We start from the raw sequence: 14,125 nt of genomic DNA on the forward strand, positions 1-14,125 counted from the left end.
CATTTTAGGAATTAGGGGCCAAAAAGGGCCCAAATAAGCATTTTCTTGGTTTTCGCACTATAACTTTAGTTTAAGTTAATAGAAATCTATGAAATTTTGACACAAGGTTTATGACCACAAAAGAAAGGTTGGGATTGATTTTGGGAGTTTTGGTTCCTACAGTTTAGGAATTAGGGGCCAAAAAAGGGCCCAAATAAGCATTATTCTAGGTTTTCGCACAATAACTTTAGTTTAAGTAAATAGAAATCAATGAAATTTAAACACAATGTTTATGACCACAAAAGGAAGGTTGGTATTGATTTTGGGAGTTTTGGTCCTAACAGTTTAGGAATAAGGGGCCCAAAGGGTCCAAAATTGAACTTTGTGTGATTTCATCAAAAATTGAATAATTGGGGTTCTTTGATATGCCGAATCTAACTATGTATGTAGATTCTTAACTTTTGGTCCCGTTTTCAAATTGGTCTACATTAAGGTTCAAAGGGTCCAAAATTAAACTTAGTTTGATTTTAACAAAAATTGAATCCTTGGGGTTCTTTGATATGCTGAATTTAAAAATGTACTTAGATTTTTAATTATTGGCCTAGTTTTCAAGTTGGTCCAAATGGGGGTCTAAAATTAAACTTTGTTTGATTTCATCAAAAATTGAATAAATGGGTTCTTTGATATGCAAAATCTAACTGTGTATGTAGATTCTTAATTTTTGGTCCAGTTTTCAAATTGGTCTACATTAAGGTCCAAAGGGTCCAAAATTAAACTAAGTTTGATTTTAACAAAAATTAAATTCTTGGGCTTATTTGATATGCTTTATCTAAATATGTACTTTGATTTTTGATTATGGGCCCAGTTTTCAAGTTGGTCCAAATCAGGATTCCATATGAAATATTGTGCAATAGCAAGACATTTTCAATTGCACAGTATTGCACAATAGCAAGAAATATCTAATTGCACAATATTGTGCAATAGCAATTAATTTTCAATTGGAGTTATCTTTCTTTGTATAGAATAGTAGTTGATAATATATGTTGGAAATTTGCCAGACATGACTATGATGTCATTTTCTATTTTTATTTGCCAATAACTTTATGTAAATGACTTCATTGGAAATTTGCCAATATAAAATGTTGCTGATGAAGCTTTTTTTCCTTATCTTATCTAAAATGTTTTTAGATAATGTATGTTGGACATTTGCCAGACATGACTATGATGTCATTTTCTATTTTTATTTGCCAATAACTTTATGTAAATAACTTCATTGGAAATTTGCCAATATAAAATGTTGCTGATGAAGTTTTTTTTATTGTTTTATACAATAAACAATGTATATTCACTTTTACTACCAACCAATCTTTACCATTCAGTGATAACAAGCACTTTATTTTACATTTTAATATTTTATGATGTATTTAAAAGAGTAGTTATTGTTGCAAACTCCATTAGAAATTTGAATTGATATCAGTTTTGGAAAAAGGGAAACGGGGATGTGAAAAAAAAAGGGGGGGGTTTAAATTTTTCTCATTTCAGATTTCATAAATAAAAAGAAAATTTCTTCAAACATTTTTTTGAGAGGATTAATATTCAACAGCATAGTGAATTGCTCAAAGGCAAAAAAAAACTTTTAAGTTCATTAGACCACATTCGTTCTGTGTCAGAAACCTATGCTGTGTCATGATCAACTATTTAATTTTAGATTTAAAAAGTTTGAAGAAGAAATCTTTAATTGATTTGTAAAATCTTGACATTTGTTTTGTGTAAAAAAAAACCATGTAATGTCAAAAATTTGATCACAATCCAAATTCAGAGCTGTATCACGCTTGAATGTTTTGTCCATACTTGCCCCAACTGTTCAGGGTTCGACCTCTGCGGTCGTATAAAGCTGCGCCCTGCGGAGCACCTGGTTAGCTATGATCACACGAATTTTATATCTTTTTTTATTTGATTCACCTGTGCACTTTATTGTTGGACCACGTGTTATCATGAATGAAAAGTTGTATTGAACAATGCAACTGCCTACGGAATAACAAGTGATGTGCAGTTAGCCAATCAGAATGAAGTATTATAATGAAACATACATCTAATGTAATTATAACTTAATGCTTGTAATTGATGAATAATGAGTTTGCCATTTCAGAATTTTAAGGGAGAATAAAGTGTTCTTATGATTTTGTCTTCTTGAATAAGCATTGTTATTTATAATGTTGAAGAAATGTTTGATTTAAATTTAATGTGTTTGTTATACTGTTTTGTGATAAATTATTATGTTTATAACATTTTATATGCTATATTTGATTGGTTTAAACAAATAAAAGAGGGATTTATTTTTTAAGCATTTTATTCCTTAATTAAATTGGTGTGATCACATGCACTTATATCCAGAAAAACCTGAACATCATACTACTAAATTAAAACAATTTTATGCCCACGCTGTAGCCATGGGGCATCAGGTTTTTAGCTTGTTCGTAGGTGCATACGTATGATGTCCTAAAATTGGTTTCTGTTCTCTAACTTTTGTTTGCCTCTACCAAATGTTATGAAACTTATAATACAAAATGCTTATTACTTCAAAACACAGATTAAATTTGAATTTTGATGGCTTCACATAAATGGTTCTAGAGTTGTGTCCCTTTGCAAATAGAATAATTGCTGAATTTTTTATTTCCGTTCTCTAACTTTAGTTTGTCTCAACCAAATGTTATGAAACTTATAATACAAAATGCTTATTACTTCAAAACACAGATCAAATTTGAATTTTGATGGCTTCACACAAATGGTTCTAGAGTTGTGTCCCTTTGCAAATAGAATAATTGCTGAATTTTTTATTTCCGTTCTCTAACTTTAGTTTGCCTCAACCAACTGTTATGAAACGTATACACAATGCTTATAACCACAAAATACAGATCAGGTTTGAATTTTGGTTGTGTCACTTTGACCATTCTAAAGTTATGCCCTCTCAAATGGAAAATTTGCTGAATTTTAACGTTTTTGTTCTCTAACTGTTGTTAGAATTTTTGTTGTGTAACTTTAAATTGTTCTAGAGTTATTTCCCTTAACCAAAGGGAAAATTACTGAATTTATCATTTGTGTTCTCTAATTTGAGATTGCTTTGATGTTATAAAACTGATACACAATATTTTTTACCCGAAACACAGATCAAGTACAAATTTTGGTAGCTTCACTTTGACCGTTCATCAGTTATGTCCCTTCATCATTTTATATGATATGAAAGCAGGGGCATCATCTGTGTACCATTGACACATTCCCAATTTTTTTATTTTGATTTGTAATGTACAATAAGCTGCAAAAATTCCTTTACAGCCTCCAAATTTTTACCTGGATGGCTGTACCCGCCTGATGAAGCTAATTTGTTTAATGAAATATTCAGTTAATATATGAAATATAACAACAATTTTTATGACACTCATTAGTTACGTTCTAAGGCATTTAGGTATATATGAATTATTTTTCTGAGACAAGTGTCTGTGGATGCTGTTATCAAGTTTTTAAAATAATCTAAAGAGATGACAAATTCTGACACATTTAAGGTTCAGATTCTATTGTATGTTCATGTCATGGTTAGAAATGTATCTTGTACTTGACAAATATCAAGTCTTCTATATAAAAAAAAAAAAGAAGACTGTGCAAGAAATTTTTAACATTTTGACCGAACTGAACATGTTTGCCTCGAGGGCCAATACAGCGGACCAAGAATCTATACCAGTGCCAATACAGAAACAACCAGTTCATAACACTTTTATGAAGTAATCCAACTATTTCAATATAGACTTGTTCTAAATGCTGTATTACATACATCAAATGTGAATATTGGGCCAATATTTTCTAATATTATTAATTCGTATATTTTAACAAATTTGATTCGTTTAGGGACAGTCAGATGTTAAACTATATTTTCGAAGGTAGAGAGAAAACGGCGGATAGCAAAACGCATATTGACCTGCAAAAAGCATATTGCACGGTTATTTTTAGAATATCTAAAAACCAATATACTTTGTGACGTCATGTAATGAATTTCAGGATATTGTTTAACGTTTTGAAACACATGATATCTGTGATCGATTATTTGACAAAAAAATCTTCAAATACATAAGATGTCCAAAACAAAAAAGTAAATGAAATAACAACTAATATTTTGTTATTGTCAAGGAGACAATGTAATATCTATAAAATTTTAACAAACCTAAATGACGATTTTGATACAAATATGGTCAGAAATTAATAATATAACAAATATAGCCTTTGTATGAGGTCAATACAGGATATATCGACCCAAAGAAGTATATCGACCTCGGACTTCGTCCTCAGTCAATATACTTCTTTCAGGTCAATATATCCTTGTATCGACCTCATACAAAGGCTATATTTGTATAATACAGACTGGCAATGAATCCTGAATTACATGCAGAATATATGTTTACTTGTAATTCAGGATTCATTGCCAGTCCATATTGGAAATATTGGACCAGGCCGAACAGCAATATAGATCATGTGATTTATATGACCAGTACGACACCACCAGTATGACACATGTTGTTTTGGTAGTATTAGGGCTGTTTCAATAGTATGCTAATCATGTTGTTGTTGTCTGCGTCGTCAGCATCATCTGCAACATCAGCGTTGTCTGCGTCATCATCTGAAGATGCATGGTTTCTGGATAATAACTTTAGTATAAGTAAATAGAAATCAATACAATTTTAACACAATGTTTATGTCCACAAAAGGAAGGTTTGGATTGTTTTAAGGGGTTATGGTCCCAAAAGGTTAGGAATTAGGGGCCCAAATAAGCATTTGTGTAGTTTCAGTCAATAACTTGTGTTTAAGTGTATAAATCTCTCTAAAATTATACCACAAATTTCCATACTACAAAGGAATGGTTATGGGGGTTATGTCTCAAATCATTTAGCAATTAGGGACAGAAAAAGGGTAAAACAAAGGTTTTTCTGGTTAAAGGACAATTATGATAGTTTAAAAGCAGTGTAAGGGTGGTAATCCAATTCCATTTCAAGAATACTGTTAAATATATGTTTGATTACCTCCCTTACACTGCTTGAAAATTATGTATTAACAAATGATGATTAGCTGTTAAATTATTTTTAGAAGTTACTATTAATTAATATTAATTTTAACCATGACTATGTCATTTTATTGTCGAGCCTGCAACTTTTGTTGCAGAAAGCTCAACATAGGGATAGTGATCCGGCGGCGGCAGGTACGGCGGCGGCGTTAGCTCACTTCTTAAAAGCTTTATAAGGTGGAAGACCTGGATGCTTCATACTTTGTATATAGATGCTTCATTTTACAAAGTTTCCGTCAGTCACATGTCCAATGTCCTTGACCTCATTTTCATGGTTCAGTGACCACTTGAAATAAAAGTTCAAATTTTTTGTAATGTTGAATTCTCTCTTATTATAAGTAATAGGATAACTATATTTGATATGTGCGTACCTTGCAAGGTCCTCATGTCTGTCAGACAGTTTTCACTTGACCTCAACCTCATTTCATGGATCAGTGAACAAGGTTAAGTTTTGGTGTTCAAGTCCATATCTCAGATACTATAAGCAATAGGGCTAGTATATTGGTGTATGGAAGGACTGTAAGGTGTACATGTCCAACTGGCAGGTGTCATCTTACCTTGACCTCATTTTCATGGTTCAGTGGTTATAGTTAAATTTTTGTGTTTTGGTCTGTTTTTCTCATACTATATGCAATAGGTCTACTATATTTGTTGTATGGAATGATTGTAAGGTGTACATGTCTAGCCGGCAGATGTCATTTGACTTTGACCTCATTTTCATGGTTCAGTGGTCAAAGTTAAATTTTTGTGTTTTGGTCTGTTTTTCTCATACTATATGCAATAGGTCTACTATATTTGGTGTATGGAAATATTTTATGATCTTCATGTCAGTCGCGCAGGTTTTATTTGACCATGACCTCATTTTCATGGTTCAGTTGTTATAGTTAAATTTTTGTGTTTTGGTCTGTTTTTCTCATACTATATGCAATAGGTCTACTATATTTGTTGTATGGAATGATTGTAAGGTGTACATGTCTAGCCGGCAGATGTCATTTGACTTTGACCTCATTTTCATGGTTCAGTGGTTATAGTTAAATTTTTATACGACCGCAAAATTTGAAAAATTTTTCGTCGTATATTGCTATCACGTTGGCGTCGGCGTCGTCATCGTCGTCGTCGTCGGCGTCGTCGTCGTCGTCGTCGTCGTCCGGCGTCCGAATACTTTTAGTTTTCGCACTCTAACTTTAGTAAAAGTGAATGGAAATCTATGAAATTTAAACACAAGGTTTATGACCACAAAAGGAAGGTTGGTATTGATTTTGGGAGTTTTGGTCCCAACATTTTAGGAATTAGGGGCCAAAAAGGGCCCAAATAAGCATTTTCTTGGTTTTCGCACTATAACTTTAGTTTAAGTGAATCGAAATCTATGAAATTTTGACACAAGGTTTATGACCACAAAAGGAAGGTTGGGATTGATTTTGGGGGTTTTGGTTCCAACAGTTTAGGAATTAAGGGCCAAAAAAGGGCCCAAATAAGCATTATTCTTGGTTTTCGCACAATAACTTTAGTATAAGTAAATAGAAATCAATGAAATTTTAGCACAAGGTTTATGACCACAAAAGGAAGGTTGGGATTGATTTTTGGAGTTGAGGTCACAACAGTTTATGAATTAGGGGCCAAAAAGGGGCCCTATTAAGCATTATTTTTGGTTTTTGCACCATAACTTTAGTATAAGTAAATAGAAATCTATGAAATTTAAACACAAGGTTTATGACCATAAAAGGAAGGTTGGGTTTGATTTTGGGAGTTTTGGTCCTAACAGTTTAGGAATAAGGGGCCCAAAGGGTCCCAAATTGAACTTTGTGTGATTTCATCAAAAATTGAATAATTGGGGTTCTTTGATATGCCGAATCTAACTATGTATGTAGATTCTTAATTTTTGGTCCCGTTTTCAAATTGGTCTACATTAAGGTCCAAAGGGTCCAAAATTAAACTTAGTTTGATTTTAACAAAAATTGAATCCTTGGGGTTCTTTGATATGCTGAATTTAAAAATGTACTTAGATTTTTAATTATTGGCCTAGTTTTCAAGTTGGTCCAAATGGGGGTCCAAAATTAAACTTTGTTTGATTTCTTCAAAAATTTAATAAATGGGTTCTTTGATATGCCAAATCTAACTGTGTATGTAGATTCTTAATTTTTGGTCCAGTTTTCAAATTGGTCTACATTAAGGTCCAAAGGGTCCAAATTAAACTAAGTTTGATTTTAACAAAAATTGAATTCTTGGGCTTATTTGATATGCTTTATCTAAATATGTACTTTGATTTTTGATTATGGGCCCAGTTTTCAAGTTGGTCCAAATCAGGATTCCATATCAAGTATTGTGCAATAGCAAGAAATTTTCAATTGCACAGTATTGCACAATAGCAAGAAATATCTAATTGCACAATATTGTGCAATAGCAATTAATTTTCAATTGGAGTTATCTTTCTTTGTATAGAATAGTAGTTGATAATATATGTTGGAAATTTGCCAGACATGACTATGATGTCATTTTCTATTTTTATTTGCCAATAACTTTATGTAAATAACTTTATTGGAAATTTGCCAATATAAAATGTTGCTGATGAAGCTTTTTTTCCTTATCTTATCTAAAATGTTTTAGATAATGTATGTTGGAAATTTGCCAGACATGACTATGATGTCATTTTCTATTTTTATTTGCCAATAACTTTATGTAAATAACTTCATTGGAAATTTGCCAATATAAAATGTTGCTGATGAAGTTTTTTTTATTGTTTTATACAATAAACAATGTATATTCACTTTTACTACCAACCAATCTTTACCATTCAGTGATAACAAGCACTTTATTTTACATTTTAATATTTTATGATGTATTTAAAAGAGTAGTTATTGTTGCAAACTCCATTAGAAATTTGAATTGATATCAGTTTTGGAAAAAGGGAAACGGGGATGTGAAAAAAGGGGGGGGGGGGGTTAAATTTTTCTCATTTCAGATTTCATAAATAAAAAGAAAATTTCTTCAAACATTTTTTTGAGAGGATTAATATTCAACAGCATAGTGAATTGCTCAAAGGCAAAAAAAAACTTTTAAGTTCATTAGACCACATTCATTCTGTGTCAGAAACCTATGCTGTGTCAACTATTTAATTTTAGATTTAAATAAGAAGAAATCTTTAATTGATTTGTAAAATCTTGACATTTGTTTTGTGTAAAAAAACCCATGTAATGTCAAAAATTTGATCACAATCCAAATTCAGAGCTGTATCACGCTTGAATGTTTTGTCCATACTTGCCCCAACTGTTCAGGGTTCGACCTCTGCGGTCGTATAAAGCTGCGCCCTGCGGAGCACCTGGTTGTGTTTTGGTCTGTTTTTCTCATACTATATGCAATAGGTCTACTATATTTGTTGTATGGAATGATTGCAAGGTGTACATGTCTAGCGGGCAGATGCCATGTGACTTTGACCTCATTTTCATGGTTCAGTGGTCAAAGTTAAGTTTTTGAGATTTGGTCTTTTTATCTAATACTATATGCCATAGGTCAACTATATTTGGTTTATGGAAATATTTTATGATCTTCATGTCAGTCGCGCAGGTTTTATTTGACTATGACCTCATTTTCACAGCTCATTGCACAGTGTTAAGTTTTTGCGTTTTGATCTATTTTTCTTCAACTATAAGTAATGGGTCAACTATATAATATGTTGTATAGAAGCATTGTTAGCTGTACATGTCTGCCTGGCATGGTTCATCTGACCTTGACCTCATTTTCAAGGTTCATTGGTCTTTGTGTAGTTACTTTGGTGAATGTTAAGTTTATATGACAGTTGTAATAAAGCTTAGCTTTATACTTAGGACTATCAACATAATATCAATGATTAGTTTAGAAGGCAAGACATATCAGCGTGTGCACTCTTGTATTTTAATATTTTATGATGTATTAAAATGAGTAGTTATTGTAACTCCATTAGAAATTTGAATTGAGATTATTTTTGGAATAAGGGAAAGTGAAGGTTTAATATCCAGCAGCATAGTGTATTGCTCAAAAGCAAAAAAAAATGTTTTTAAGTTTATTAGACTACATGCATTCTGTGTCAGAAACCTATGCTGTGTTAACTATTTAATCACAATCCAAATTTAGAGCTATCCAGCTTGAATGTTGTGTCCATACATGCCCCACTGTTCAGGGTACAACCTCTGATGTCGTCCTGTGGAGCATCTGGTTTAATAAGTAAATACTAACCTCAAATGAGTTTCATTAAGATTTACCTAGAGATGTTTGTTTTACCTTATATGGCCTTTGATATTACATATTACATGGAAAAAACAGTTTTCTGTTCTGTATTCAACTGTTTTTGTGGAGCTTGCGACTTTTGCAGCAGAAAGCTTGACATCGGGATAGTGATTTGGCGGCAGAGGTTGTGTAAGCTAACTTTAAAAGCATTATAATTTAGAAGGTGGTAGACCTGGATGCTTCATACTTTTGTATAGAGATGCCTCATGTTATGAAGTTTTTGTCTGTCACATGGCCATTGACTACTTAAAAAAATAATTTGTAATGTTAATTTCTCTCTTATTATTAGTAATACGATAACTAGATTTGGTATGTGGGTACCATGCAATGTACTCATGCCCGTCAGACAGTTTTCACTTGACCTGGACCTCATTTCAAGATCAGTGAACAAAGTTAAGTTTTGGTGGTTAAGTCCATCTCAGACAATATAAGCAATAGGTCTAGTATATTTGGTGTATGGAAGGACTGTAATGTGTACATGTTCAACTGGCAGGTGTCATCTGAACTAGACCTCATTTTTATGGTTCAGTGGTTATAGTTAAGTCTATGTGTTTTGGTCTGTTTTTATAAGACAGCAAAAAAAATTTTGGATCGTATAATGGTATCCTATCCTCGTAGTTGTCTGCATGGTCGTCTAAAGACTTTAATAATAATAACTTTAGTTTAAGTAAATGGATTTCTTTGTAATTTTTAAAAAAGGTTCAATACCACAAAAGGAAAGTTGGGATTGATTTTGGGGACGATGGTCCTAACTGTTTAGGTATTAGGGGGCCAAAAGGGGCCGGAAACATGCATTATTCTAGTTTCAGGATAATAACTTGTGTATAGATATTTCGATTGCTCTAAAATTGTACCACAATGTTTGATACCACAAGTAAAAGGTTAAGATTCAATTTAGGGGTTATAGGGCCAACAGTTAAGGAATTAAGGGTAAAAAAAGGGCCAAAAACAAGCATTTTTCTTGTTTCCACACAATAACTTTTGTGTAAGTGTATGGATCTCTCTGACATTGTACCACAAGGTTCCATATAACAAAAGGGAAGGTTGGGATTGAGTTTAAGGTTAAATTCCCCAAAGGGTCCAATATTAAACTTACCTGGTAGTTTGATTTTCACAAAAAATGATTTCTTGGGGTTCTTTGAAATGCTGAATCTAAACATGTATTTAGATTTTTGATTATGAGCCCTGTTTTCAAGTTGGTCCAAAATTAAACTTTGTTTGATTTTAACAAAAAAACAATGAATTATTTGAATCTGGAATAATTTTGAATTCTGGAAAATTGATTAGAAATGTATGATGAAAACTAACCTAACTAAATAGGGTTAGCTTTGCACGCATGGCTAAGGTTAATTTTACTTTCACTATCATTTCAGTATGAACTAACTAACCACCATTAGTCATGCGCGCATGGTTAGTTGGGTTAGTTTTCATCATAAATTTCTCATCAATTTTCTTGAATTCAAAATTATTCCAGATTCAAATAATTCCTTGTTAAAATTGAATATATGGGTTTCTGCAAATATAACCATGTATTTAGATTTATGATTTTGGGCCCCTTTGAGGTCAAAAGGGTTTAAAATTAAAATTTGGTTATTTTTCATCAAAAATTGGGGTTCTTTGATATGCTGAATCTAAGCATGTATTTAGATTTTGAATATTGGACCATAAAAGGTAAATATCCAATTTAAAATTTGTAAGTACTTAGACCACATTCGTTCAAGCTTGAATGTTGTGTCCATACCTGCCCCAACTGTTCAGGGTTTGACCTCTGCAAAACATTTTATTCTTATACTATATGCAATAGGTCTACTATCTATAATACTAAAATTACGAGGTCCAATTTGTCAGCCGTCATCGGGTAAAAACGAAAAATCAAAGAATTCAACTCTATATATAACTAATATAGGACAATGGTGTAGATTAAAAATTACACCACTCTAGACCCTTTTGTTTTCAGCATAATTAATATTGCCAATAATTAATAAGTTCCGGGTCGAATCCGATACCGATACAAATAGTATATTCAGCTATTACCTGATCTGTACGTTTCGCATTTGACAGGCGCACCACCAAACGGTGTATTTAGGGTTTTGCTATATACACGGGTCATAATCAAAGGACTGACACTACTAAATTCAATCATTGTCAAATTATTCCCTGTTGTAGTTTTATTCAGCAATCAGCAAGACTTTCTAAGATAACTAATATAGGACAATGCTGTTGATTAAAAAATACTCCATTCCTGGATAGCCAGGACCTTTTGTTTTCCAAATAATTAATATTTCCAATAACTGATGAGTTCCAGGTCGACGGGTTCAAACAGAAAGATTTGAAAGCAGAGAAAACTGTGTATCTTATAATCGACATGACTTATCAGATGACAATACCAATTACTAAAATAAGGCTTAGGCATAGTTATATACTAGTACTTTAATTCAGTCACGGACCCGCGATATCACGGGTGTGTACTTGTATTAATAATTATTGTATTTATATTTCACTGATGCATTCAAAAAAGTATTGTAAAATTGTATATTCTATAAGCTGTATTGCTTCTGAATAAAGTATTATTATTATTTGGTGAATGGAATGATTGTAAGGTGTACATGTCATGTCATCTGACCTTGACCTTATTTTCATGGTTCAGGGGTCAAAGTTAAGTTTTTTCAGTTTTGGTCTTTTTTTCTGATACTATATGCAATAGGTCAATTATATTTGGTGTACGGAAATATTTTATAATGTACATGTCAGTCACGCATGTGTTATTTGACCTTGACCACAATTTTGAACTTGGTTAGGTCAGCTTCTTAGAAACTATAAGCAAGAGGTCAACTATATTTAGTGTATTGAATGTTTGTAAGGTGTGCATGTATTTCTTGTTTGGTTTATATGACCTTGACCTCATTTCCTTAGAACATGTTAAGTTTAAGTGATAGTTGTAGTAAAGCTTTATATTTAGGACTATCAACATAATATCAATGATTAGTAAAGAAGGTGAGACATTTCAGCATGTGCACTCTTGTTGTAATATACTGTATAATGATTAGACTAGTGTTTTGTCTTACTTTTCACAGAAAAACAGTTTTTGCATTTAGACAATTAATTTCTGCCTTCTCCCTTTAATCCCAGTGAATTGGTGCTGATATTTTTCAGTTATAGTGTGATGATTATATTGTCTGACATCCTCTTTTGGGGACTAGTTGCATTCAATCAGTCCCTGAAATATACATTTGATGTCAGAGCAATTTTTGACTTTTGGTACAGTGGAATGTAATGATAAATTGTTAGATTAAATTCCCTTCTTTATCTGGTCTGTGTTTTTGTGAGTTGTTTTTCAGCTTTTTATTGATCAGATGAGTAAAGCCCTGTTCAATTGATTTTTATAGTTTGTTCTTATGTTGTACTGTTTTACCACTGTCCCAGGTTAGGGGGAGGGTTTAAATCCAGCAAACTAGTTTACACCCCACAACATTCTGTACATGCCTGTCCTAAGTCAGGAGCCTGTAATTCAGTACTTGTCCTTGTTGCTGTAAATCATTTGTTGGTGTTTTTTTTTGTCATTCATTATTTATAATTAAATCTGGAAATGTTAGTTTTCTCATTTGAAATTGTTTTCCAATTATTTATTTCAGGGCCTTTTATAGTTGACTATGCTGTATGTGTTCTTCTAATTTTTTAAGTTTGTACAGTCACCTAAAGTTGTTAACTCGTATGTCGTTTGGTCTCTTGTGATTGTCTCATTTGCAATCATACTGTATCTTCTCATTTTTATTTATATATCGTCATTTATATCTAAGCTCTTAAAAGAAATTGGCAAGCAAATATGTATTATCAAATGTTTTTATTTTCAGTAATATCCACAATCACAATATGACTAGACTATAGGAACATTTAAAAACTGTCTTTTAGTTTATAAAAAAATATCTATTTTTCATAATAATACTTGTTAAAAATATAAATTACTTCCCTCTCCCCTCCTTTAAAGTTATCAAGAAGTAAAATCTGATTCAGTAATAGAGAGTTAATGTCAATATCAACATTGTGTTTGTACATTTTATGATAAGTTTCATTCTAATCTTGTAATTACTTCCCCTACAATAAGTCTAGAAAACATAATTACTTCCCCTTCAATATGTCTAGAAAACAGACTAAGAATATTGATGTAATGAGGTTCAAAAACCCTATAATGTCTTGAAAAAAAGAAAGAAAAGGTCACTGAAACTGTTCCAATAAAACCTTTGATCATTATTTTATGAAATTGAATAACATATCATAATCTTAATAAGGAATGGTTTGTTAGATATGAAATATTTGTAAATGACTGAAATCGGCAAAAAGCTGAGAAAAATATTTACCACATAATCTTTTATCTAGTTTATCATGTAAATTAAGACAAATATACAATAACATAAAACAATTCTTAATATAAAATAGTGAGGTATTTATTCACAAATGATATGCTAACATATTTATAAATGATGAAATGACTACAATTAATGTTAAACTTTGGTGATTTCTGCCTGTTCATCAGTGTTCTGCACATCTTCCTCGTCATATTCTTTGTCTTTTACAGTCCTTTTCAATAACCTTGGTCCTGTGATGGCAATAGCTATTGCACCAATTGGTGCTGTTATGATAATTGATAAGACAGCCATTGTAAGAATGATCTCTCCATATGCTTCTAATGTGGCATCTCCTTTCCTTCTGGCGGCATCAAGTGCTACACCTCCAATAGCAGCCTGAAATCACAAAGTCAAAATTGTTCATAAAAAATATCAA

At 32.0% G+C, this 14,125-nt stretch overlaps 1 protein-coding gene across 2 annotated transcripts in view; it reads right to left on the reverse strand.

Moving 5' to 3' along the window:
• Positions 1–13,172: 13,172 nt before the first annotated feature.
• Positions 13,173–14,125, reverse strand: part of LOC139487933 (sodium/hydrogen exchanger 9B2-like) — a 38,093-nt gene continuing 37,140 nt past the window's right edge. For both annotated transcript variants that reach the window (XM_071273172.1, XM_071273173.1), the window contains exon 10: positions 13,173–14,085. In XM_071273172.1, the coding sequence (XP_071129273.1) occupies positions 13,846–14,085 (240 nt within the window). In that variant the 3' untranslated portion in view covers positions 13,173–13,845. The remainder of the gene's footprint in view (positions 14,086–14,125) is intronic.

This window comes from Mytilus edulis, chromosome 9, assembly GCF_963676685.1.
Source record: "Mytilus edulis chromosome 9, xbMytEdul2.2, whole genome shotgun sequence".
NCBI lineage: Eukaryota > Metazoa > Mollusca > Bivalvia > Mytilida > Mytilidae > Mytilus > Mytilus edulis.